This window comes from Trichechus manatus, unplaced genomic scaffold (assembly GCF_000243295.1).
Source record: "Trichechus manatus latirostris isolate Lorelei unplaced genomic scaffold, TriManLat1.0 scaffold00103, whole genome shotgun sequence".
Lineage (NCBI taxonomy): Eukaryota > Metazoa > Chordata > Mammalia > Sirenia > Trichechidae > Trichechus > Trichechus manatus.
In genome coordinates, this window is record NW_004444039.1 from 2458382 (window position 1) to 2485470 (window position 27089).

The 27089-nt window shown below is 43.5% G+C and overlaps 1 protein-coding gene across 1 annotated transcript in view; it reads left to right on the forward strand.

The window, feature by feature from the left end:
• Positions 1 to 27089, forward strand: part of PHACTR1 (phosphatase and actin regulator 1) — a 322629-nt gene that overhangs the window by 29987 nt on the left and 265553 nt on the right. Inside the window, exon 2 of the mRNA XM_023737446.1 lies at positions 24385 to 24549. Within this exon, the coding sequence (XP_023593214.1) occupies positions 24385 to 24549 (165 nt within the window). The remainder of the gene's footprint in view (positions 1 to 24384; positions 24550 to 27089) is intronic.

Genomic DNA, 27089 nt, shown 5'->3' on the forward strand with positions numbered 1-27089 from the left:
TGGTAGTTTTCACACGTAGCTTGACCACTGATTGTTTTAGTAATCCATCACAGTATGCATGGCTGTGATATTCTGGAATGGCCTTTTGGAATGCGTAAGAAGAGTAACGCTCTACCTGTCTACCAGGATACCTTTCTAGCTAAATCCTGGCACATTGGTCTTTATTACCTGAGACAGGCTCGTTTATCTTTAGGGTACATTTCATTGGTCGAATAAGCTTGATATTACTCATGTCTTTAATAAATATCAAAGATTACCACATATTTTTCCTTTTAATTCAGCTTTGCCCCAGGAGTACAAAGGTAGTAAGAATACCGACATCAAAATTTGCACTTCTTACTAGAGCTTATGTCAAGCGCTACATGAAAATGTGGCTGTTTAATCTGTAATAAAATGCTAAATTATAGGGACTATTGAGAACACTATCTGTTAGTCTTTAAACTGTGTCTTGAAAATATTTATGGTAGAACACATATATAGTTTGCCACATCGGCATTCTGAGACTTAAAGAATTTGCTCTTCTAATGAAATGCCAAATTTTCAATGTCAGGTTGAGGGGTTCTGGAATATAACATTTTATCCGATGAAAAAGAATTATTACCCATGGCGATATTTTTCTGATATTATATACCCTGAGAATAATTTGCCAAACTATTCCTGAGGCTATTCTGTATGTACCTGTTGAGCCAGGGTTTGAGGTCACAACAAAAGACACAAATCACACGCAGGCATTGATGGAGTAACACTTTATTCACATACAGAAGAGATAGAAGACAGTCAGCTTCACTCGCCAACACTGGTCCCCCAACCATAGCCAGCAAGTAGCTTCTTGCGGCTGACGGGGCAGGTGTTATGCATGCACCCCTGTTGTGCCACAGGAGAAGGACCCCAGTCCCTCCCAGCTAGAACGGATAGAGAAGTGGGATTGACCAGGTGCCATATGGTACTTGTGCATGAACAGGACAGAGAAAGTTACTGTGTGCCTAGAAGAGGGAGGGAACTTCCCAGAAAAGGAGAAGAAAGTGGGAAATAGAGAGAAATTCACTTTCCAGCCTCCGCTATCAGAGACTGTGCAGGGCCCAAGGCCTCTCATTAGGTGGCCTGGATGGGAGCCACGGGAGCCACAGGAGCCACAGAAGACTGTCCTCGCAACAGTACCGTTTATTAAAGAGATGCATTTTACACTGATCCATCAGTACCTTGCAAAGAATCAGTACCTATAGTCTTATACATATTTTTTAATATTGACTTTCCTAAAACATAATTATGTTAAACTCAACTTATTTATGTTATACTGCATCTGTATACCGAAAAAAGCATTATTGCCAGTTTTATGGACAAGTTGTCTCGTCCGGACACACTGTGTCAAAATATACCATCATACCATTGATTCCTGGGACAAACAACCATATCTAGGCCTTACTGGCAATTAGATAAAGAAAAATATTCTAAGACAATTACATTAGGCTGATTGTTGCCAGCTGTGTATCCTAGTTTTTCTGCCTGAGAAACAGAAGGGAAATGCTGTCTACAGTATCGATTCACTGTCTGTCAGAATTTTGAAGCTTAATTCGTGCAAACCTGGCTACTGGCTTAAAAGTTGCTTCAACTTTTACAGAATGAATTGTTCTAGAAATAAACTTTCTTGGAACTATAAAGATAGAGCCTACTTGCTTTCTGCTTATCCCACAGAGTACCATAAACAAAGCGTTAGTTTACTGTTTTCTAATAAAATCGTCCGTACTTTATACAGAATATAATAGAGCAAAATGCTCCCAAGAAATATTTATTTCTGAACTCTGTGCACAATCTTATCTTCAAGAAAATCTGAAGATTGTTTTCTCCATATCCTGTCTAAGCCATTTGGGTGATCGCCGTTAGGTGATCGTGTGTGTGTGTGTGTGTGTGTGTGTGTGTGTGTGTGTGTGTCCTCTGTAGTATCGTAAGTACTTCTGAAGAGACTGTGGTGTTTTGTTCATCTTCGTCTAATCCATAAAGCCACACACATAGTAGGTGCTAGAAAATGTTTGTTGAGCTGAATTTGTCAAAGACACTTTGCTGGGGAAACCAGTTTTTGTTAAAGTACTTCATATAGATTTTTTTTTCTCCTCCAGACCACTTCCCCATATATTTTATCTTGGAAATTCAGTTAGTTCACTCTAGGTGAGCTGAGAAAGAGTTCAAAATGTACAGCTCCTATTTCTCCCCCAGTGGATATATGACTCCACATAATTAAGAGGGGAAAAAATACTGGTATCAGAGACTTCGGGGTTGTGGTTATGGATATATGTTATAAAGAAGACTTCCTTGTGTGTCCAACTTAAATTTTCCATGTCTTCTCCATTTGCAAATAAGGATTCCCTTAACCTGATATGTCCTCCTGAGCTGAGTGTTTCTCTAACGAGCTCAAATATTGTAACTGCATCTAATTTTTTATAAATACCCAAAGGAACAATTATATTTGCATTTCAGCCGGTATAAATGGTGGAAAATTTCCTTTTCTGGGTAGGGAAAAGCCAGGAAATAGACCAAGAAATTCTCTTTAATGTTTTGTGAAGGATTGTTCAACAAACATCAAATGCTGTGAGAAACGTATGAAAATATTGACTTCACAGTGTCTAATTTCTTTCTGCTTAGGGGATCTACACCAGATCTCAGACAATTGCCGTTTAAATAAATGCCCCCAAAGCCTTCAAAGTATTCAGTGTTTGCTTTGTGCATTGCATGATAACATTGTGAGTATATTTGAATTGCTGTTTGTTTTTCTAGTCAATTTGGCTAAGATTATTAAAATCCAAATTATTTTATTTTCCCCAAGACAAGAATTAACTGTAAGTATGTCTTATTAGGCCACCTAGTAGGCTCCATTATTTTTATTATTCTATGAATAACTACACTTCCATTTTTCAGTACAATTTTCATGTAATTAAACCCCAAGTAAAGGATAAAGATGAATTTGGTATCTAACAAAGCATGAACTTATTTTACTATGTATCCTCCTTTTTCAGAAAGAATCCCCCCTCTTACCCTGATCTTTTCCCCACTTTTTAGATAGGAATTTATTTCACTTTCAAAATATGACTGTTCCAGAAGAGTTGTATGTGGATGATTTTTTTTTTTTTTAATCCAGCAAACCATTGTAGTGCACTGTTCTAGTTTCTGTTTAAATAATTCATACTACTCCATTTTATAATATAAGAAATTGTCTAGGAAAGGATTATAACTAGTGGAGTGCCATGATAATACTTACTATATTTAAAATATAATTTTTATGATGAATGTATGGTAATAATGTTTATAGGGCTCTTAACTATGGCCAGGAACTGTGTTAGGCATTGAAGTACATTATCGTATGTAATACAAATAGATAGATATATACATAAGTAAGTAAACTTCTTTTTTAGAAAAATGGAATTATACTATACCTACTATTTGGTGACTTATTTTCCACCGGACAACAACACCGTGACACTTCATCATGTTGAGAATTAGAGATGTCCATCATCATTTTGAAAGGCTGCATGCTTGTCTGTTATATGGTTGACCCATAATTTTGTTAGTTAATTAATGCCTCATGGTTGGGCATTTGGGTTATTGTTTTTTCATGCTATTAAAATACAAATGGAGTTTAGTTTGTGATGTCACCCTTCAACGATTTATCAAATTTGATCAAAATCAGCAAGTCTTTTGTGAACTATGGACCAAACTTTTGTGAAAATCCAGGGATCAAGTCGAAGTAAAAGCCTCCATTCAGTCAGACTTGTGATAACACAATTAACTTAAAATTAAGACAAATTTTTTGGGAGACATAGCATTCTCTGGAACCCCAACGGCACAGTAGTTAAGAGCTCAGGCTGTTAACCGAAAGGTCGGCAGTTTGAATCCACCAGCTGCTCCTTGGAAACCCTATGGGGTAGTTCCACTGTGTGCTATAGGGTTGCTATGAGTCAGAATTGACTCGACGGCAACAGGTTTTGGTTTTATAGCATTTTCTGATCTTTCCCTTGCATGCGAGAAAATACTCCACGGGTCGTTTTTTACTGATAGCTTGGAGGTAGACACTGTCTCCCATTCTGTGGGCCCACGTCCAGCCATTGCTCAGCTTAGAAGTAAATAAACAATGAAACTGAACTGTCATTGTCCTAACCACAAACATCACAGGAGCTGGAAAATATATATACCCAAGTCAGAACCTATCTCGTCTTTTTCTAAGAAATCATTCATTCATTCAAGAAATATTCACTGATCATTTTCTATGTGTCATAAATGGTCTCTGCATCCCAGAGCAAAGAGTCTGGTAAACGAAAAACCAAACCAGTCGCTGTGGAGTTGATTCCGACTCATGGTGACCCCAGTGTGTCGCAGTAGAACTGTGCTTCGGAGGGTTTTCGGTGGATGTGACCTTTTGGAAGTAGATTACCATGCCTTTCTTCTGAGGTACCTCTGGGTAGACTTGAATGGCCAACGTTTTGCCAACCCTTAGGTCAATAGCGGAGCACTTAACTGTTCGGGCCACCTCAGTAGCCAACAATCACAGAGGGCCATGTCCAATAGGAGACTTTTGGTTGCGGGAACAAGATCCCCAGCATCTTGGCCTAAACGCTAGGTAGTTTATTGTCTAACGTAATACATTCCTAGGTGGCGCCGGCTGTGATTCTGTGATTCTCTTGGCTCTGACATCCCTTGCGTAAGACTGCAAGATGCGTGTAACAGTTCAGCCTCACATCCAGCCGCCACAGTGACCAAAGGCAGAAATAGGACTGGCTCTTGGTGCCTCTCTTTTAAGAGCGAGGAAGCTGGTCTTAGAAGCCTCGCCCCCGTGGGCATCCACTTACAGATCTCATTGGCCAGATCTGGGTGGCCTCTCCTCCCTTTAACCAATCAGAGATCCACTCACTATCATTGGGGTGGGACCAGTCTCCCGGAAGCTCCTGATCGGGAGGAGAAGGGTTAGGTATCTGGGCATGATCAGGACTCTGTCAGGAAGGAAGATGGGCAGAAGGGTGCCGCGTTCTCTGCTCAGAGGGCATTCAGCGGTCATACAAATAATTAAATCGGCAGGCAGAAGAAAGAGCAGGCGAAACGCCTGGAGGCAGCAGTGAGCTTGGTGTATTTGAAAAGAAGAAAGAAGATGAGAAGGTTAAAGCTAGTGAGTGGTTGGAGATGGGGCAGGTGCATCCCTCCAAGCTGATGTGACGATTCTAGCACCTTATCCTAGGAGCAGGGAGGCCCTACTGGGGTGCTTATGCTTTGGGTCACGTTTATGAAGGCGCTTCTTGGCTGCTGTGTGAGAGACTTGGGGGGTGCAGGAAGTTCCCAGAGTCACAGCACAGAAACTGGTGATGCAGGATAACTGGTTTATCTGAGGAGAGACGTGGAGAGATTTGAGAAACATTTGAAAGTTAGTTTTGACCAGTCTTGGTGATGAGCTGGATCTGGGGAAGGTAAGGGAAAGATCAGTGTCAAGGATGACCGGCGGGTACCTCTCGGAACAATCAGATAATTGGCATTGTCATTACTGAGGGACAGTCAGATGAAAGATAAACAAAAATTCAGGTAAAGTGAATTTTAGGTGTCTGCGAAATACTATTTGGACATGGACAATAATAATAGTAGCAGTAGGGGTGGCAATAGTAATAATAATAACTAACACTATTATAGTATTTATTGTGAGCCAGGCACTGTTCCAAGCCTTTTATGTGTATGAAATAATATTCACAATAACCCGATGAGGTAGATGCTGTTATTATCCCCATTTTACAGATGAGGCAACTGAGACCCAGAGAAGTTAAGTAACTTGGCCAGTGCTGTGTCAGTTAGAAACGCGTTCTAGGCTAGAAGTATAAATTTAGAAATATTCAGATTATCAGTGCTAACTAAATCCATGGGATTAAATGCAATTTCCTTAGGGAGAAGTGAGCCCTGGAAAATTCTATGATTCAAATGAAGGCCTGAGGGGCACAGAAGTACTGCAGAGAGGGAAGAGGGGAGAAAGGAAGCCTTCTTATAGGTCGGCTTCTTTTAAGTGAATTGTAAAGTATCAAAACAAAAAACATGAGAAGATTTGGCTCCTTTACAAACTAAGAAATAGGTTAACAAAAAGTTCTGACATTCTGCCAGAGAGGATGTGTAATATGAACATGTGTGTTAGCAACAGAGGACCTGATGTTCTGCCACCTGCATGCTAACTAGTTTGCGTAAACATAAGCAGGTCACTTCTTTGCATTACACTTAGGTTCAGCTGCATAAAACAAGCAGTAATAACTTCAAGAAAATAGTGGTTTCTTTCTTTCTCATATGAAAGAAGCCCAGAAGCAGCCAGTTCAAAACTGGTATGTATGATGACTCCACAAAGTTTTTAAGGATCAAGATGCCACCTCACTTACTGCTCCATAATTACTATGAGGTGGCTCTTGTCCTCAAAGTGGCTGCTAAGTTCCTGCCATCACACCTCTGGTCAGAAAACTGGATGGAGGGAATAGAGGACCAAAGAAATGGCACATTCCTCCCCTTTAGCAGACTTCCCAGAAGTTGCTCCTACCACTTCAGCTTGTGTCTCATTGGTCAAAACTTGATAATGTGGCCACACTTACCCTCGGAGAATGCTGGGGAACAGTGTTCTAGCTGGGCAGAAAACAACAACAAAACCAAGATGCTTCTACAAAAGATGAAAAGAAGAATGGATATTGGGGTGCAACCAGCCATCTCTGCCACTGGCAGTTTATCCTTTGTAAAATAGGGGTTCAAGTATTCACGTCCGCCCTCTTGTTGATTGGGTGTAGGGATAAATGATATCCTAACTAGGCAAGGGCTTGGTAAATGACAAAACGCTTCAAATGCTTGATGTTCGGATGGCCGTTGACTCCTCTTGTACACAGTAAGGAGTTAATAGATGTTTTGCTGAATGAATAGAAACTATTCCAGTTAAATATCAAATGCCTATTATTGTTGTTAGCTGCTGTCCAGTCGATTCTGACCCATGGCGAACCCATGTGTGCAGAGTAGAACTGCTCCGGAGGGTTTTCAAGGCTGTGACGTTTTGGAAGCAGATTGCCAGGCCTGTCTTCCGAGGCACCTCTGGGTGGGTTCTAACCGCCACCTTTTTGGCTAGTAGTCAAGTGCTTAGCTGTCTGCACCATCCAGGGACTCCTTAATAGATGTTTGGAATGAATCAACCTTGAAAAAAAACTTAGTTAAAATATTTCATTAGTTTGTGGGTTCCAAAGCAGGAAGTATGAATTGGGGAGAGAGAACGTTTTCATGTGGCATTTCAGTGGCAAAGCCCTCCTTTGCTTTCAGAATCAATTTCAGAGTAGCCAAGATTGGTATTTAACTAGCTCTGCAGTGAAACTTCCCATCAGTATTGCCTACTGTCTGCTGTACCCAAGCACTGTCCGAGAGATAAGACGGAGGAATGATCTGTGGGGACAGCAGCTCATGTCATTAACCTGCCTGGTCTTCACGCTTGTGACTTAACTGTTAGCGTAAGGAGGACTGCAGACCCAGGTGCCTCGTGGTGACTGCATTTCAGGGAATAACCCGATCATGCAGAAATGAGTTGCAGGGATTATTGAGAAATGGAATGCAGAGGTATCAGGGCATTTTAGAGACTGTAGCTGGAGCGTTGCACCTAGAGACTCCCAGGAATGGGTAAAGGCAAATGAAATTCCTTGCCCGGTTGAGATACATCTAAAGTAGTCAGGAATTATCGACTTGTTGATATTCTTTCTAAATTTTGAGTTTAGCTCCAGAAATAGACGATGCTTTTGCATAAAATAATGACCTTTATGGTTATTGTGATACACAGAGCAAAGCGTATCTATTATCTTGCATTATATACGAGCTTTATAGGTCCATGGAGTCCCTGGGTGGTGCAAATGGTTAATGCGCTCAGCTGCTAACCAAAGGGTTAGAGGTTGCAGTCCACCTTGGAAGAAAGGCCTGGCGATCTACTTCTGAAAAATCAGCCATTGAAAACCTTATGGAGCACAGTTCTACTCTGACTCGCATGGGATCACCATGAGTTGGAAGAGACTGGACAGCAACTGCTTTATATGTCTGTATTAATTTCAAATTCCTTTGAAAATGAACTTTTGTTTTTACATGGTACTTTCCAAGTTAGGATTTTCCTTTTAAAGGATGGGAACTTTGTCTTTTTCCTCAAATCCCCTATCTCACGACCCCAGTTGTGCAGTAAATGTTAACCAGTGTTAACATATCCTTGAGCACCTTGGTTCTTCTCCAAAGCGCCTGAAGGGATGGAGATGGGGACAGAGGCCCTGACATCATCCTTGTGACCCCCATTTTCTCCTTTCCTTGACCTGATGCCTTACTGTTTAATGTCTGGGAACTTTGGAAAGGGAAAAGGGGATTGGCACAATTAGAGCTAGCTTACTTGTGACAGCCTGTAGTATGTAACCTCAAGGAAAAACTGAAAAGACGCTATGTAAATGAAAATACCTTATTGACAGTAAAGCAGGAAAAATGGTTGACAGATTGTAAGCCAAAATTCTAACAATTGGACTTTAGCAACTTGGGGTGGTTTCCCACTGGGACCTGGTTCTTTTCAATTAGTCCCATTGATGCTCTGCAGCACGAGTCTAGACGATAGTCATTAACTGTACTCCCGACGTCCTCCAGCTAAGACCAAGCAGCCCTCTCCTCTTCCCCACCTGCAGACAACAGAGAACAATGAGCAAAAGCAACACCCTAGACTCAGGGTCAGGGACTATTTAATGAGCTCACACGCTCAATGCCAGTTACTATATGAGAGTTTTCCTGTGTTAATGTAATGATCGCACAAAGGGAGAGGTAGATATTGTTATCCTCATTTTGCAGTTGAGGAAATACAACTCTGAGAGGCTCATTAACCCAACGACGGTCACAGAGCTCCTTGGTAAATGGCGCTTACGCCTTAGCATTCAGGGTCCAAGCTCTAGGCTCTGAGGTCAACATAACCAGTCATTGGATAAAAAGAAATAATAGTTTAAAAAAGAACTCTAAATAGAATGTGAATTCAGAACTTCTTAAGAGGCAGAATTTACCAATGATGCTCACTGTTAAGATCTGTTAAAAAACTGAGCATCTTTTATGTACAAGAACAATCAAAGGGTCTAAAGTCCCCAAGGGAGTTATTGACAAATCAAAAAAGAATAGGACAGTTACTTCTGAAACAGGACCAATGGAACTTAATGCCTGCTTTCTGAAGCACGGGAAATGAAGAATTCCCTGTAAAATCTCAGTAAGCAGGGCTCCTTACTTTGTAAGTAATAGTCAAGGCAGGCCTACCTTAGATCTGTTGATGGTAATTAAAGTATATTAATACAGAGGGCTGTTTGGTCTTAGCTGGAGGGGATCGGGAGTACAGTTAATGACTATCATATAGGACTTGTGCTGCAAAGCATCAATGGGACTAATTGAAAAGCAAAAGGGAAAGAAAACAAGGATGTTTTAGCAAAGATCAACATCCAGGCTGAAATAGTCTTCCCAGGAGCACTATTTGGACTTCACACTGTCACTATACAATTGACAAATGGCACTGAAAAATTGGTCTGGGTGCGGAAACCAACACCTGATGTCATCAAGTCAATTCGGACTCGTAGCGACCCTACAGGACAGAGTAGAGCTGTCCCATAGCGTTTCCAAGGCTCTAATCTTTGTGGAAGCAGACTGCCACATCTTTCTCCCTTGGAGCAGCTGGTGAGTTTAAACCACCAACCTTTTGGTTGGCAGCTGAGCGCTTAACCAACCACTGTGCCACCCGGGCTGCTTGTCTGAGTGCTAATGGGAGGTAAATAAGGAGACTTTGTAATGTCATGAGAGAAAGAAAATGAGAACTCTGAATGTAAAAGGAAGTAGACTCAAGAAAAGATTCTTAAGTGGAACGTAAGGTTCCATAAGGTTCTCTATCCTATGTTCAGTAAGTAACTGAGCAGCTATTGTATCTTGGAATGAGCTCAAGGGTGGAAAAATGTCTAGGAGTGTATTAATCTTGACAGTGGAGGGAAAGACTGTTTTAAAAGAGTTGAATTGAAAAGCCTGCCTTCCTGCTCGTGAGCATTCCCAGGAAGTCATCCACAACGTATGCGGTCTAGACTGGCGAGTTGAAAGGTCTCTGGACTCAGGAGCCCTGGGTCACATGAACTACCTGGGGGAGTTGGCGCCTTCTGGACAAGTTACTCAACTCCTCTGTCTCATTTCCTGCAAATGTAGAATGGGACAAAAAAAAAAGCATGGCCTCAGCATTTCCCAAAGTGGAATAGCTAGTCTACAATAAGTTCTTAATGGTGTCCCACAGGGAAAAACCAACCAGCCATGTTGGTGATTAAATTAAGCTTGGGAACCAAAGAGTTAAAGTTTACAAGGTTTGTTCTGGACTTTTTCAGAGCCTTAAAAAGGCTAAATTGCAGTATGATTCTTCTGTAAGAGGAAATAGTATATAACTCATAATTGTAGGGAAGCAAAGGAAAATTTGATGCCCTACCTCCGTAATAGGGATGTTGTGATGACCTCATGAGGTAACAGACGTGAAAGCACTCAGGAGGCCTTATGAGGAATTCCTGATGACCCAGGGTTTTCTGACTGGCAGACACCAGTGACGTGTGACTCAGTGTTCTATATTAGGCATCTTCATCCTTACCCAGCTACTTAAGGGCTACAGATACAGTCGTGGAGAAGGCTGTAGGATTCTAGGCTTCTGTGGGATCACTGCAGGCACGCATCTGAAAGAGTGATTCTCAGAATCGTTCATGTCAGAATTACCTGGGCTGCTTACTTTGCGTTCAGGTTTCTGGTTCAGGAGTCTAAAATGGAGACCAGGGATCAAAATTGTTAACGGGTACTTCAGTTAATTCTTACGTACATTAAGGTTTGTGATCTGCTGGCTACAAGGATCCCAGCACAGCCCAGAGCCTCAAAAACTTTAAAAGCTCAGGTACAATTGTTGTTGTTCGGTGCCAGCGAGTCTGTTCTGACTCCTAGTGATCCTATAGGACAGAGTAGAACTGCCCTATAGTTAAACCTGTTGCCATCAAGTCAGTTCGGACTCATAGCGACCCTGTAGAACAGAGTAGAACTAACCCACAGGGTTTCCAAGGAGTGGCTGGTGGATTCGAACTGCTGACCTTTTGGTTGAGCAACCAGACTCTTAACCATTGCGCCACCAGGGCTCCGTCCCACACTTAGTACCCCCCTTATCTGCGGTTTCTGCTCTCGATGGTTTCAGTTACCCGCAGGTGACAACCGTCTGAAAATGTGAAATGATTAGTAGCGATGAAGTCTCGCCACATCCCGCTCAGTCCCCTCCGGGGACCACATTCACGTAACTTTTATTACAGTATATTGTTATAATTGTTCTAGTTTAGTGTTAGTTATTGTTGTTAATCCCTTACTGCACCTAATTTATAAATGAAACTTTCTCATAGCTATGTACGTATAGGACAAAACATAGTATATATAGGGTATGGTACTATCCGCGGGTTCAGACGTCCAACGGGCAGGGGGGAGCTTCTTGTAATGTATCCCCCATGGGTAATGGTGGGGGGACTACTGTAGTTCCTTAAGGGACATCCTACAGAAGTGGTAAGGAACCCCACCCATAGAAAAACCCTTACTGACCAAGTGGTCTGCCTGGTACCAGAGGACACTTTATTTTTAGATAGCTTGGTGAGCCCGTGTTATATGTCCCCAAAGGGTACTTTTAGTACATAACTGTTAACTCTCGCCAATTAGCATTATCCCTATTTTACAGAGGAGGAAACAGATGGGACTTTCCTAAGGTCGCATGGTGAATTTATTAGATCCCTCTTAGCTGGAAATGACAGACAACCCAACTCAACCTGGCCGAAGTAAAAAGGAGTATTTGTTATTTCGTGTAAGGAAAATGCCCAGTGTTAGAATGGCTTCAGGCAGGGCTGGATGCAGGAGTCTAAATGATGTACTGAGGTCTCAGATGTACCGGAGCCATTCCTCAGCTTTTCCCCCACTCTGTATTGGCTCACTTCTCAGGCAGGCTCTCCCCTCAGGGTGGCAGAAAGATTACCAGGAGCTCCGTGCTCTAGGACAAGAGTCGGTAGTGGACTAGGGTCCCAGGGCCAGCTGCCTGTTTTAGTAAATAAAGTGTAATTGGCACACAGGCACACCTATTTGTTGACATACAGTCTTTGGCTGCTTTTGCGATGCAACAGCAGAGTTGAGTAGTTGTGACAGAGACCTTATGCCCTCAAAGCCTCAAATATTTACTCTGGCCCTTTATAGAAAGAGACCCCTGAAGGAGAAACTAGACTTCATTGAGGTTTGATTTGAATCTGCAAGAGGCAGTATTTATTTACTGCAAGAGGAATAGCAGGCCCAGGGGTCTGAGGTTTTAAGATGAACAAAGAACCTACATTCTTTAAAGAGTGTTGCTTTGGATTAACACAAGACTTGGGAGTTCATTTCCAATTTAAATACGCTAATTCAGTTCCCTGCTCAAATATGTAGGTTAAATGAGCAAAAGAATGTTCTACAAGTTTTTGTCATCGTCAGATGCTTTAGGGGTCGTAGGTTAGATTCCTGGAAGATGAAGCAGGAATTTTGTACTGTCTCGGGAAGCACTTTGTTAATAACATCTAATATCTCCATAAATATAACGAGACAGAAGCTGCATAAATTTAAATTTAAATGAGACCTTTTCCCCACCTGTCTGGTCTGTTAGCAGTGCTCTCTGTTCATTCACTGCCTGTGGTCCTGGTATATCAATAGCCTCATTCTTCCAGCACAAGACTTGGAAGATTTGAAATATTTCATATAATAGGATTGTTTCCTCTCAGTGCTTATGAATTATGATTGTGACCTACAGATTCTTTTACTATTAACTAAGGCTGAATATATTGACTATAGCATGGACTGCCAGAAGAACGAACAAATCTGTCTTAGAAGAAGTACAGCCAGAACGCTCCTTAGAAGGGGGGATGGCAAGACTTTGTCTCACGTACTTTGGACATGTTATCAGGAGGGATCAGTCCCTGGAGAAGGACATCACGCTTGGTAAAGTAGAGGGTCAGCAAAAAAGAGGAAGTCCCTTGATGAGACGGATTGACACAGTGGCTGCAACAATGGGCTCAAGCGTAACAACAGTTGTGAGGATGGCACAGGACTGGGCAGTGCCTAGTATGAGCAGATTCAGAGCCTGTCTTCTCCGCCATCCCAGTTGAAAGAGCCTGTATATCACTAGGCCGAACACCTTCCAGAATTGAATCTCATTGATTGGCATGGCTCAGTTGCTCATCCCTGAATGAATGAATGACTGAATGAATGATTGGCCGGGGCAGGTGAAGAATGCAGTGCTCTGATTGACCAGTACTGGGTCACATGCCTACTTCTAAACTGCTAATTCCATTGACTGGGAGTCGGGGTGGGGTGGTTCTCCAGGGCGAAGGTCACCAAGCCCTTGCCACCTGTTGGGCAACCAAAAAGAACTAATATCCGCCAACAGCTATTAGGTGGCAGATCCTGGATCTGAACCCACATCCTCCCGGCTTCAAAACTAACATTCTTTCCACTACACACAATGTGTGTTGTTGTTGATAGTTGCCATTCAGTTGATTGTGACTCATGGTGGCCCCATTTGTGCAGAATAGAACTCCACAGGATTTCCAAGGCTGTGACCTTTCGGGAGCAGATCACCAGGCCACCTTCTTAGGTTCCTCTGGGTGGGTTCCAACCACCAATCTTTCGGTTAGTAGTCGAACGCTTAACCATTTGCAGTACAATGCTACCCAACATACAGCATTTTCTGAACGAAGCCAATCTGATCTTATTCCATTCCAGACTGGCACTTCTGAGATCTTCATTGTACCCTGTGCCGTGGGTGCTTAGTAGAGAATGTCTTACTGGTTCCTCCATGTGCTTGGGGTGTTCCTACAGTGACCTAGGGTGGGTTCCTGCAGGATACCCACAGACAGGCATGCGTATGTAGTATGACTTTGTAAAAACTGCATGGGGGAGGTGTCTGACCTCCTCCATCCCCGCAAGGGGGAAGGAGACCCAAGATCAATAGCCCAAGGCTGATTCCTGAGAGGTGGAGGTCAGATATGCCTCCTCTTTCCGCCGTCTCTACCAATCGTGACACCAGCTGTTCCTCCCACAGCACTTTCTGCTGGGTTTGATAATTCATTGCAATGGCCACACAGAGCTCACAGACCATACTCACAATTATGGGATTTATTAGGGAGGTAAAAGTTACAGTTCAGGCTCAGGAACACTCAGGATACATTTCTTCCACCAGGATAGCCTCTCCCCAGCTGTGTTCACAGGCACGCCTCTCCCTGGCCTTCGGTCTCTGCCCAAAGGCACTCAGCTTTCTCTTTCCGTGGGCTGGGAAGCCTACCTCCTGCTGCTGGGTCTCTGCTGGCCAGGTGTCTCCTGCTGGTCTCTCCTTCCTTGGTGATGGTGGGCTCCTCCTCCGTCTTTGGAATTGGCTCTCTTTTAAGGCAAAACTGACCAATCCCCTTGGTGGGCCACAATTACATTTATCTCACAGTCCTGCCCAGTCACCTGGGTGGGAGTTACAAGACCATGGCTAGAAAGACCACACACAAAAGTAATTGACTGTACCATAGGCATTTTAGATTAAGACAGATTACAGCCCTTTTCTCTTGTGAAAGGATCAGTTTATATTGGCATCTGCTTGGTAGATTTTCCTGCCTCATCCCTGAAGCCCTCCCATTACTTCAGTCAGCTCTATGGGGATTCAGAAAGCTAGACTTCCACGGTGTTGCAAAGTAGTCTTGAAAATAGACAACCTTAATTACAGGCATGAGCAGCCTAGGTTGGAAGGCAGCAATGGACTCAAGCCTGCTGGCAATCGTGAGGATGGCACAGGACTGGACCACATTTTCTTCTGTTGTCCATGGCGTCGTCAGGAGTTGGCACCAACCCCACAGCAGTGAACAACAGCGACAATTAAAAGCATGTGTTTCTTTTCTTCTGGACTCACTTCTCCCTATTCTTCAGCTCCTCCTCAATTTTCCCAACTGTACAATGGGCATAATAATGACACTACCTAATAGGATTGATGTGAGGATTACATTTTAAGTGCTTAGGCCAGTGACTGGCACAGAATTGCTGTTGTTTGGTGCCATGGAGTTGATTGTGACTCATGGTGACCCCGTGTGACAGAATAGAACTGCCCCTGGCTGTAATCTTTACGGAAGCAGATTGCCAGGTCTTTTTCCCACAGAACCGATGGGTGGGTTCGAACCGCCAACCTTTTTTTTTTTTGTGGTTAGCAGTCACGTGGTTAACTGTTTGCCTCACCAGGGCCCCTTGAAGTGACTAACGAGTTGGTATAATAGTGTTATCATTGTCATCCTTGTCACTGTCACCATTATTGCCTGAGGAAGCACTGTCGTGATTACAACCTCCCTTCCTGTTAGGAGGAAAACAGAAAACCCCGTTCATAGGATGCACAGTGCTGTAGACCTCATTACCCGTACAGTCCCTTTCTGATACCGAAACCAAAACCCGTTGCCATCGATTCGATTCTGACTCATAGCAGCCCTACAGGACAGAGTAGAACCAGGGTTTCCAGGGAGCGGCTGGTGGATTTGAACTGTCCACCTTTTGATTCACAGCCAAGCTCTTAACCACCGCGCCACCAGGGCTCCCCTTTCTGATCAGTTGCCTGTAATTCTAGAACCAGTAGGGCTACCCTCTTCGCTCTCTGTAAAAATTTAGGGGCAATCTCATAGTCCTCTTGGATTTCAATCACTGCTTCAAGAGCTGGTTTACAGAAACGTGACTCGGGCCAACTGTGGGCCTGTGGGCTCCATGAATTCTCCTCCCCTTGTCCCCTGTAGCATGATAGCACCAGGGGGAAGTTAGTAACAGAGTCACAGTGTCCTGGTCCCCATCCACGGAGGGGCTAATAAAGGGTGGCTCAGCCTGTTCATAGTGCAGGAGGCAGCAGTAAGCCTGAGAAAGCATCCTGGGGGCCTGCTCCCAGGGTTCGGTGGAGCTGCCTTCTCTCAGGCAGGAATCTCTAGAGCCAGAAAGAAAGAAGCAATTAACATTATATGTGCCTGACCAAATACACTAAGAAGTATGGGCACATGTACATGTGACCTCTCTCCCTTCTCCCGTCTTCCCCCAGCCCTCAGGACTGTATTACACAGACACACACGTTACTGGTCTTCCCCCATGAAGAATACCCTTCTTGCAGCAATAATACTGGAAACTCTCCCCGTGTAAACATTTGCCTGTCCCTTCAGAAGTGCCCTGGACAAGACCGTGAAGTGTCATGGTGGTGCTGGATGATGGTGTCAGGGGTGTGGGTGTTACTGTGTGGAATGTATCGGTGTGCCACTGTGGATCCTTTTGGGGGCCTGCAGTCCTCAAGTTATCCAGCCTTTGGGTCATGAAAGATAAGAGCCAAAAAAACCAGTTGCTGTTTAGTCAATTCTGACTCATGGCAACCCCATGTGTGTCAGAGTAGAACTATACTCCATAAGGTTTTCAGTGGCTGATTTTCCGGAAGTAGATCCCCAGGCCTTTCTTCTGAAGCACCTCTAGGTGGACTCGAACTGCCAAGCTTTGAATTGGTAGCCGAGCGTTTAACCATCTGCGCCATCCAGGGACTCCCTACAATAGATAAACACCTTGTGAAATAAAGCAGTTCTCTCAGTAAAATTATGCGAAGCCAGTATCAGTGTTCATGCTTTAGTTTTAATATGTAGATCGCTTCCATCTTGGGCCCGGTGTGAGGGGATGGGAAAAAGGATGGGGAGGAGGAGGGTGGTTCTTGGTAGGGCAGGAGCAGCCCCAAGAGGATTGGGAAGAGCGTGGAGGTCGAGGAAAGGACAGAGTGAGATGGTGGGGTGGAAGACCACCGCAGGTCCTTGTACTCAGTAATCCCAGTGTGTTTTCAGGTGACACGTCTTTGTTTGTGTTGGCCTCTTAGGCAGTGGGAATCCATTCATAGCTCACCATTGGCAGTGGTTGTCATTAGCTGCCATCAAGTCACCCCTCTGACTTACGGCAACCCTGTGCCCAACGGGACCTGACCTTTGTGATCCATAAGATTTTCATCGACTGACTTTTGGAAGTAGACCACCAGGCCTTTCTTCCTCATTCATCTTAGTCTAGAAGCTCTGCTGAAACCTGTTCAGCATCAGAGCAGCACGCAAGCCTCCGCTGACCGATGAGTGGTAGCTGCACTTGAGGTACATTGGCCAGGGATTGAACCTCGGTCTTCTGCATGGAAGGTGAGAATTCTCACACTGAACCACCGTTGGCATCTCAGCACTGGTAGTGTTAATTTATTTCCCAGCTCCTTTTAGGTTTATTGGAGCCCCGGTGGCACAGGGGTTAAGAGCTATGGCTGCTAACCAAGAGGTCGGCAGTCTGAATCCACCAGCCACTCCTTGGAAACCCTACGAGGCAGGTCTACTCTGTCCTTTAGGGTTGCTATGAGTCGGAATTGACCTGATGGTAACGGGTTTTTATAGGTTTCTATTTCTTCTCCAAATCATGCATTTTCTCTGGAGCAGAAGAGCCTGTGTTTGTCCCCATGGCCTTCCTCCTCTAGTTTCCAGTCCCCACACTGCCCCATCCTCATCCTTATCTCATTTTTAGCTCACGGCCAAGATAGAAACTCCTGACTTTTAGAATAAAGATGTTTCACTGTTCTTCTTTTTTTTAAAAAAAAACAAAGCATACCTCCTAGTTAATACAGATTAGTCATAGATTAGACAAAATCTCTTCAAAGAGATATGCCTCTGTAAGAGAGTGTGATGTGACTTATTATGGAGTTAACAAGGGAAACCCACTGCCCTCTTATGCCTGACAATTCTTATCAACTCCTACTTCCTCACACCAAAGTATCCCTGTAAAACTGAGAGTGCATTTTTAGAAGGGGAAAGCCACAGTTGTTGAGAACTTACTCAGTGGTGGTACCTGTGTGATATTACGCAGCTGTAAGAAAAGATAAGGCTGCTTGTGGCAGAAAGGTGACTGGTTTAGGCCCTGGGCTGCTCCGTGCAGTTAACTGGCCAGGGCGGTGGTAGAATTCTTGCCTTCCATGCAGGATACCCGGGTTTGGGTCCCAGCCAGTGCACCTCATGCACAGCCACCACCCACCTGTTGTGTTGCTGTGATGCCAAGCAGACTTCAGAAGAGCTTCCAGAAGACAGACCAGGAAGAAAAGCCTGGTGATCGATAGCCAGTGAAACCCTATGGATCGCAACAGTCTGATCCACTGTGCGTGGGGTTGCCGTGACTTGGGCCAAATCAACAACAGCCTCACCTCCACCCTGATCTTTGGTTCCTGTTCCCAGGATGGTGAAATGCAGGGAAAACACAACCCACTCTAAGGGAATAAGAAGGGGAAGTGAATATTATCAGATCCTGCTACGTAAGCATTCTGTTTGTGAGTTCACTTTGGGTTGAGAAGCGTTTGTCCAACCAACGAGAATTGTGCAAAGTTTTAGGAGCACCTGCCACGGGACAGGAGTTACCATCGGGCCCGGGGGTAGCTCCTTCTGCCTCTGTGGCTGAGTCCAGGTAGACATTGGATAGCACAGGCATCATGGGTTCCTTCTTTCCCAGTTACTCAGTGGGATGCTTTACGGCTAACACTTCCTAGGGCAGCAGGAAATCAGAATTGGTGCTTTCCTTGAGTGTTACGGGTTGAATGGTGCCCCCCAACAAGATATATTGAAGTCCTAACCCCCAGTACCTGGGAATGTGACTTTGGAGATAGGATCTATGAAGATGTTATCAGTTAAGTTAACAGGAGGCCATATTGGTGTAGGGTGGATTCTAATCCAGTCTGGCGTCTTTATTAAAGAGACAGTGTTGAGCAGAGAGGGACAATAGGTGTGTGAAAATGCATCTCCAAGCCAAGGACTGCCTGGGGCTACCAGAAGCTACTAGAGACAAGAAAGTATCCTCCTGTAGAGCCTTCCCAGAGAGCAGAGCCCAGACGACACCCTGAATTCGGACTTCTAGCCTCTAAAACTGTTAGACAGTTTCTGCACTTTGTGGTACTTCGTTACAGCAGGCCTAGGAAACTGAGACAGTAGCCTTTGAGAACCCAGCCACCATGAGACATATAATGATACAGGTGCCAGCTCAAGTGTCCCTTGCCCACCTCCTCTCAATGCCTGCTCCAAGAGCCCACCGGGAGCAATACAGGCTATCAAAAACCAAAAAACCAAACCCACTGTCGTTGAGTCGATTCCGACTCATAGCGACCCTGTAGGACAGGGTAGAACCACCCCATAGGGCTTCCAAGTTTGTCTATCATTATGGAAGCAGACTGCCACATCTTTCTCCCGCAGAGCGGCTGGCAGCTGGTGGGTTTGAACTGCCAACCTTTTGGTTAGGAGCCAAGTGCTTTAACCACTCTGCCATCAGGGCTCCTACAAGGCTGTCACATTAGTAGAATTCAGAGCACAAGCACTCACAGGTATTTTGGTTCTTGGTCATTAAAATCACGCATAAATCAAGTATTTTCTTTCCTGCTCTGCTAAAGAAAGGAAAATCTTCTCCTAACCATTTTTCCTCCTATGGATAAAGCAATCCCAGTCATGTCCTAAAAGGGAGCCCCAACTGTCTAGTTCCTTAGAGGAATGTTTTCTTGGATGGTGATACTAGAAGGCCACCACTCATCCATCAGTTGGTCCAACTGTGGTGGTTTGCATATTGCTGTGATACTAGAAGCTGTGCCATAGGTATTTCAAATACCAGCACGGTCAGCCATGGTGAACAGGTTACAGCAGAGCTTCCAGACTAAGAGAGACTAGAAATCAGCCAAGGAAACCTTAGGGATCACAACAGAACATTGTCTGACTCGCTTGCTTTGGACACATCATCAGGAGGGATCCATCACTGGAGGAGGACATCATGTGTGGTGACGTAGAACCAGCTAGGGAGCAGGAGACCCTCAGCGAGATGGATTGGCACAGTAGCCAAAATGGCGGGCCTGAACATGCTGACGATCTTGAGGATGACCCAAGACAGGGCAACGTTTCTTTCTGTTGTACCTACGGTCACCATGATTTGGCGTCCACTCAGTGGCAACTAAAAACAGCATCACTGGGAGGAGCATCTGGGCCAGGCCTCCCGCTCTCCCTCAGCTCTCGGAATCAGCTCAGCGGCCCAGCCTCCTGCCTCTGGATTCCGCGTTCTCAGTCTTGGCATTTGAGCTGATTCATGTCTGAGTGAGCATTTTCTCCAAACAGCTGCCTCCTGTGAGGACGCCACTTTTGAGAACAGTCGGCCTGAGCCAAGCAGCATTTTTATTATATTTCCAGAGAAGGCGGCGTGAACACTCCTGCCTCTGCCCCGTCGCTCCCACTTACCCTCATCCTCTTCTCTCTTGCGTTTCTGCCTAGGAGGCCACTTTGTTCCCAGCCCTCTTGTTTTCTTTTGTGCTTCTTCCTCGTGAAACTGTTGGCCTCTCTCCTCAGTCTTCAGCTTTACAGTTTCATTATCTGATGACAGTGCAGTCGGGTTGAGAGCCAGCCTGTATCATCAAATGAATTGGGGGGAAAAAGGTAATTTGGGTGATTAAAATATAAATCAATTAAACCGAATGTAATCCAGCTGAATTTAATAATATACTTATTAAGGACGCATTTAGCTATCAAATTATAATTATACCTTTATAGTACTCTGTCGGCTCCTTGAAGCTCTAGGTTTTTTCCAAGGCACTCCTAATTTCTTATAATTATTTTAATATGGTAATTTAAGAATAATTTTTATCCATTTCTTAAAGACGTGATCGTGAAACAGGTTTTTGGCCCTGATGGTGCATTTTTCTTAAAGCAAATTGTGATACTGATTTTCACATCTCAAGATGTGTAGAAATGAGCTGAAGCAAATACGGCCATTCATGTATTGATTTAATAAATGTTTATTGAGTGCCAGCTTCAAGAAGGAAATTCAGTATCAATCCTGGGTAATTTGCATCTTAGTTTTTTTTAAAAAGGATTCTTTAGATAGTCTCTTTCTTTAACCTTTAGCAAAAGATATTTGAGGTTGGCTATTCTCAGACGGGTCCTGGTGGCGCAGTGGTTAAGAGCTCGGCTGCTAACCATAAAGGTTCGCAGTTTGAATCCACTAGCAGCTCCTTGGAAACCCTATGGGGCGGTAGTTCTCTGTCCTGTAGGGTCACTATGGGTCGGAATCAACTCAACGGCAATGGGTTTGGTTTGTTTTTTTTTAATACTATATGCAGAGCCCTGGTGGTGTAGTGGTTAAGAGCTACAGCTGCTTCCACCAGCCGCTCCTTGGAAACCCTGTGAAGCAGTTCTACTCTGTCTTGTAGGGTCGCTATGAGTCAGAATCGACTCGACAGCAATGAGTTTGTTGGGTTTTCTGTTCTTTTTTTTTTTGGTGTACTCAGGGAAACCTCAAACTGGATTCTTTTTGATTTTACTTTTATGTCACAGACTAAATCAAAAGAAAGATGGAAACTCTTACAACCAAATGCAAATACCCAAATGCACATGAAATTTTGCATATAATTTTAATGGTTTCGTAGCCCCCTGAACCCACTGGGATCCACAGATCCCAGGATGAGACCACTGCTACAGAGAATATTACATTTTGGCTTCAGTGTGTGTTTGAGCGATCATTGTGTGTCGTCTGTCTTCCCCATGTGGACCACATGGGGAGAACAGTTACTCCTCTTTCCAAACCTGGCTAAAAAGTCCTTCCCCAGGGTCTTCTCCAACTCTGTGAAGCAGAACTCGTTACTCTCCTTTTTGCCTCCATTGAATTTTATGTCGTTTTCTCAGTAGTTGCCCATGTTGCAACACATTTACGTACTTATTCCTCCGTCTCCTCCTCTACGTGTGTGCTCAGAACAATGTCCGATTCTTCCGTGCATCTGCCCCAGAAAACACTAATCCCAGTGTCTGGCCCAGAATTTATTGGTCACTTAACAATAAAGTGATTGGAAAGAGGAGCAGCCAGTCACGGAACCAAGTAGTCAGATGTCTGAGCGCCATCTCCACTGCAGCGTGGCCACGTCGTTGCTGCCTTCGCCCCCAGACCTGTGGCTCCCCCCAGTGCTCCCCATTGCAGTGAATGAATGATGCCACTCCCGACAGGAATCTGGGAATTGGGAATGAGCCAATCTGCTTCTTCTCCCTCAGGCCGCCCAATCCATCCGTAATCCTCTTGGCCTGACTTCCCACCTAGCTCTCAAATTTATTACTGCCTTAGATTCCCAGGGTGACTGTAACAAAATACCACAAGATCGGTGGCTTTAGAGATCAAAAATTTATTTTCTTACAGTTCTGGAGGCTAAAGTCCAAATCAGGGTCTCAGCTGAGTCAATTCCTTCTGTGGACCTCTCTCCTAGTTTCCGATGTCTACCAGCGATCCTTGGTGTTCACATGATGCCTGTGTCCCCGCTTTGTGTGTCTCTGTGTGTATTCTGCCCTAAGACACCACTCAGAAGGGATTAGGTTTAAGACCCACCCTACTGCAGTATGACCTTGTTAATATAACAAAAGAAAACCCCCATTTCCAAACAGGGCCATAGTTACAGGTACAGGGGTTAGGACTTCAGTGTAACATCTTTTTTTTTTTTTTAATTTTGTTGTTGAGAAGATACACAGCAGAATATACACCAGCTGAACTGTTTCTACATGTGTAATTCAGTGACACTGAGTACATTCTTCAAGTTGTGCATCCATTCTCACCCTCGTTTTCTGAGTTGTTCCACCCCAGTTAACATAAACTCTCTGCCCCCTAGGGTTCCTATCTAATCTTTCGAATTGCTGTTGTCAGTTGATCCCTTACAGATAATTCTTAAAAGAGCATAATGCTCAAAGCAGACCTTTTTTAGTAGTTAAGCTATACTATTGTTTGGTTTTAAGAAGACTTCAGGGGATATTTTTGGTTTAAGGTTTGAAGATTATCTCAGGGCAATCGTTTCAAGGGTTCATCCAGCCTCCTTGGCTCCAGAAAGTTGGAGTCCATCAACATAACTTTCTGAAGGATACAATTCAATCCATAGTAATTGCCTTCCTTTCAGTCCTCCTGTCAGGAGCCTTTATCAATTCATCATCTTCTCTCACCAAGATGGCAGCCACAGCACACTGCCTGTACGTGGTTGAACTTCCATATACACTTGTTGAATGAAACACCATTTTCAGACAACAGTGGGCAGATTATCAGGCTGCAACATTGAGCTTCTAATCTTTGGCCATGTATGGCCAAAGTCTAGGTGATTTTTCTGAAGGACAGTGTTAGAGGCCAGAGAGGTTTGGATATGTCACAGCTTTATAAGTGATTCTTCTGTTTGGAAAAGTGAGTTTCTCCCATCTCCTTGACTTTGCCAAGGAGGTTAATTATTTTCTCCGAGTATTCCCATCTTAAAAATTTCCACTGGGGTATATTTACCTCACTGGGATATATAAATACTCATAAAACTTAGAAAAGAGTTTGTTGTATTCTAAAAGGCAAGAAGAGGTTAGGGGTGATTGTGATCTTTAAGGAAGTGTCCACCAAGCATTATTAGTTTGAAAGTCTTAATTTCCTCACATGTAAAGTTGTTGGGTTTAGTCTAGATATTTCTAAGGTCACTTCCAGCTCTCAATTTCTAAGAATTGAGTTCTCCTCCTTCCCTTGTTAAACTCTAATTTATTTGAAATGGTTCTCAAGAAACATGCCCTTGGGAAGCCATGTTTTTTAGAGAGCATGCAGTCTGTCACTCAGAACTGGTTTATTCTTCGTTTTCACAACAGCTAGCAAATGCAAAAGATCTAAGAATCTTTTTTTAAAGCAAAACGCCAGGGGAAATGAAAGAGGTAGAAGAAACTAAGGCAATTGTAAAATCTCACGGAACTGTGAGCTATTCTGAACTCAGTAACCTTCAGATAGACCAACCTCTCAACAGATTTCAGTGCCTTTTGAGGGTTTGGGTAAAGCAGGGTAGTGGAAAGGAGAGAGGGGCGGGTGGTGGAGAAATTGGCATTGAAATAGACAGTTGATAAATGTTTTCTCCCTCCTTTTTTATCAGCACTCGGTGAAGCAGGGATTGCATCTGCCAAGGTTTATGTGAGAAATTGCTGGACCAGTAGTTACAATGACTCATAGGACTCTTCGGGTGCCCTCTCTTATCCCTGTGGGAGAGTAAACACTCCTCCTCAAGTCTTAGTTAAGGTTGGGAAAATTTGGTTTGGGTGTTATCAGTCTCTAGGGTTTGGCCGACTGTCCCCAGCCTTCAGAACACACTGATGTGGCTTCCATTCCAAAAGGCAAAAAGAGAAACGGAACTAGTCATGTGGTTTCTGTTATCTGTAACCATGGAAAACGTTGTCCATCTGTGAGGCGCCCATATTAACACTTTTTTCTTTCTATTTCCATCTCCTTCTCGGGAAAAACAAGCTGAGAAAGTGGAGCGGCTGGCGGCAATGCGCTCTGACTCCCTAGTCCCAGGTACCCACACCCCACCCATCCGGAGGAGAAGTAAGTTCGCCAACCTGGGAAGGATTTTCAAGCCTTGGAAATGGAGGAAGAAGAAAAGCGAAAAGTTCAAACACACCTCTGCAGGTACGACTTTATTCCTTCTTTTCTCGTTGGTGGTTTGCTGACTACAACTCTGTATCTTTATTAGTAGAATTTAATTACTGTAGGCCGTCTGAACCAAAGTGTTTAAAATCAAGCCTTAGAAATGCTCCAGTCCTTAATAATTCTTTCGTATGATTGAGAATTACTTTATATCCTGTGGTTTCTCACGTCTCAGGGTTTTTTTGTTGTTGCTACTGTTGTTTTCTTTTTTTTAAAACTACCATGTTTATTTGATATATAAATAATGTGAACTTAGAATGCCACCTTTCCTATAACTGAGTACGTTCATTCTGGCGTCGACGATCCATTCCTTATCATTCATCCTTGTTTTTACTGTTCCTGTAAAAGTCAAGATACAAGCAGAAAATAAGTTATATATGGTGGTTGACAAGATAAGAACAGGTTATTTCATGGCAGAAAAATCTGGAATAAATGATTTCTTGGGCAGAGCAGGAAAACACAGGCGAGTGGAAAGGAGACATCATTGTAGTTACAACAATAACGACACCATTTGTAGCCTGGAGAACAGCAAAGGAATGAGGGGGAATCAGCATAGCAGACCCTGGAATCAGACTGCCTGGCTTCAAATCCCAGCTTTGTTACTTGCTAGTTGTATAACTTTGCTCAGTTTATTGATCTCTTTACCTCAGTTTCCTCATCTGTAAAATAGGAGTGAGAATAGTAACTTACGTGAGTTAATATTTATATTGTGAAGAGTTTAGAAGACAGGCTGGCACTCCATGCAGATGTTTTCTGAATAAGTCAGGGTAGGCAGAGGAAAGTGTATAGGAAAAGAAACACCAAGATTTGTGATTTCACACTGATAAATGTTTGACAGGAGATGGTGGAAGAACTTTGCAGATCTTTCTTTTGGTTTGCTTTATTTTTTGCGATATGTGCCCAGAGTCATCCCCCATGCCTGCCTCGGAGCTTTCATGGCCTTCTTCCCCCAGACCCTCAAAAGTTCAACCTGCTTTCTCCTCAGAAGTATCACGTCCTCAGTATTGTGGTAATCTTCCCCCATCTCTTCACCACCTCACTAACTGACATAGATGACCTGCTTTTTGTTCCTGAATACCAGTCCACAGATCCAGGAATTTTAATGGCTGTCTCTTTGGGGAATAGAAGAGAGTAATACACATAGGAAAGTTATAGTGAGTCTTGAATTCTTGAAAAGGTCTCATGGTAACCACTCCCGGTTCATAGTTTCTGACTCTTAGATGGAAACTCCAATGTGCTGTTACTATAACTTGTCCATTCCTGAGTTTATAATGAATCTCTGAATTCCATGAATCTCTGCATTGCCACTGCTCGGAGTTCCCTCACCCTGACTCTGAGTTCCCCCTTCTCTCCGTCACTGGATGGATCCCTTAAGATGGAATTGGAAAGGTAGGTCATTCCCACAGTGCTGAGCATCAGTGGGTGATTTGTTGTTGTTGTCGTTGTTAGTTGCCACCCAGCTGCGTATGAGTAAAACTCCAAGTGGATGACCATCTGTATCCCACTGAGTTAACCAGAAAAGACACTTAGATCATTGCTTCGGAGATAATGAGAAATAGAAATAAAATATATTGTTTAGGCAAAGTGAGATGTATGACATGTGAACAAGAAAGAAAATGGGAGTGTTCTGTAAGCACCGAGAAAACTAATTACAAAGATTCCACAAGAACGGTTACAATGATTTTCCTGCCTTCACTGTGAAAAAGGGTGTTTTGTAATAATAAAAACACACTTCTAAATGATCGTCATTTGTAGCATGAATTTGTGAGTGATGGCGTGGTAGATGCATTTCTCTCTGGTGAATTGAGAGCTTGGTTTAGTCCATTTGGCAAAGCCGTAAGGCAAAACTCCAATGCTTCTCACATAAAAAAGGCACCTGACCTATTCTGCTGACTTTTTTTTAAGACTTCAGAAAACTTGTCTTTTGATAGATTCGAGTACAGTGGCATCAAATTATTCATGAATCATTAAAATCATATTCACAAAAAAAATCTGAGAATTTTTTTCATTTAAAACTTTTGGGGAGAAAGTATTAAAACATGCAATAGGAAAAGGTGCTACTTGAATCATTCCTATCATTAACTGTTCTTAAATGTTCTTGAATATAAGAATATTCTTAACGGTTCTTAAATGTCCATGGCCAAACTGAAGCTGATTAATTTGGGAGTAAAATGTGATATTTGTATGTGGTAGTTAAAAAAAAAATTGGCTCCACAGTACACAATACAGGGGAAACTAGCACAACTTGTACAAGGAAAGGTCATGGAAGCCACATAGACACATCCAGACTCCCTGAGGGACTGAATTGCTGGGCGGAGGGCTGTGGGGTCCATGGTCTCGGGGAACATCTAGCTCAATTGGCATAACACAGCTTATAAAGACAATGCTGTACGTTCTACCTTGATGAGTAGTGTCTGGGATCTTAAAAGCCTGTGAGCGGCCATCTAAGATACTCCACTGGTCTCATCCCTTCCGGAGCAAGGGAGAATGAAGAGAACAGGATACAAGGAAAAGATTAGTCC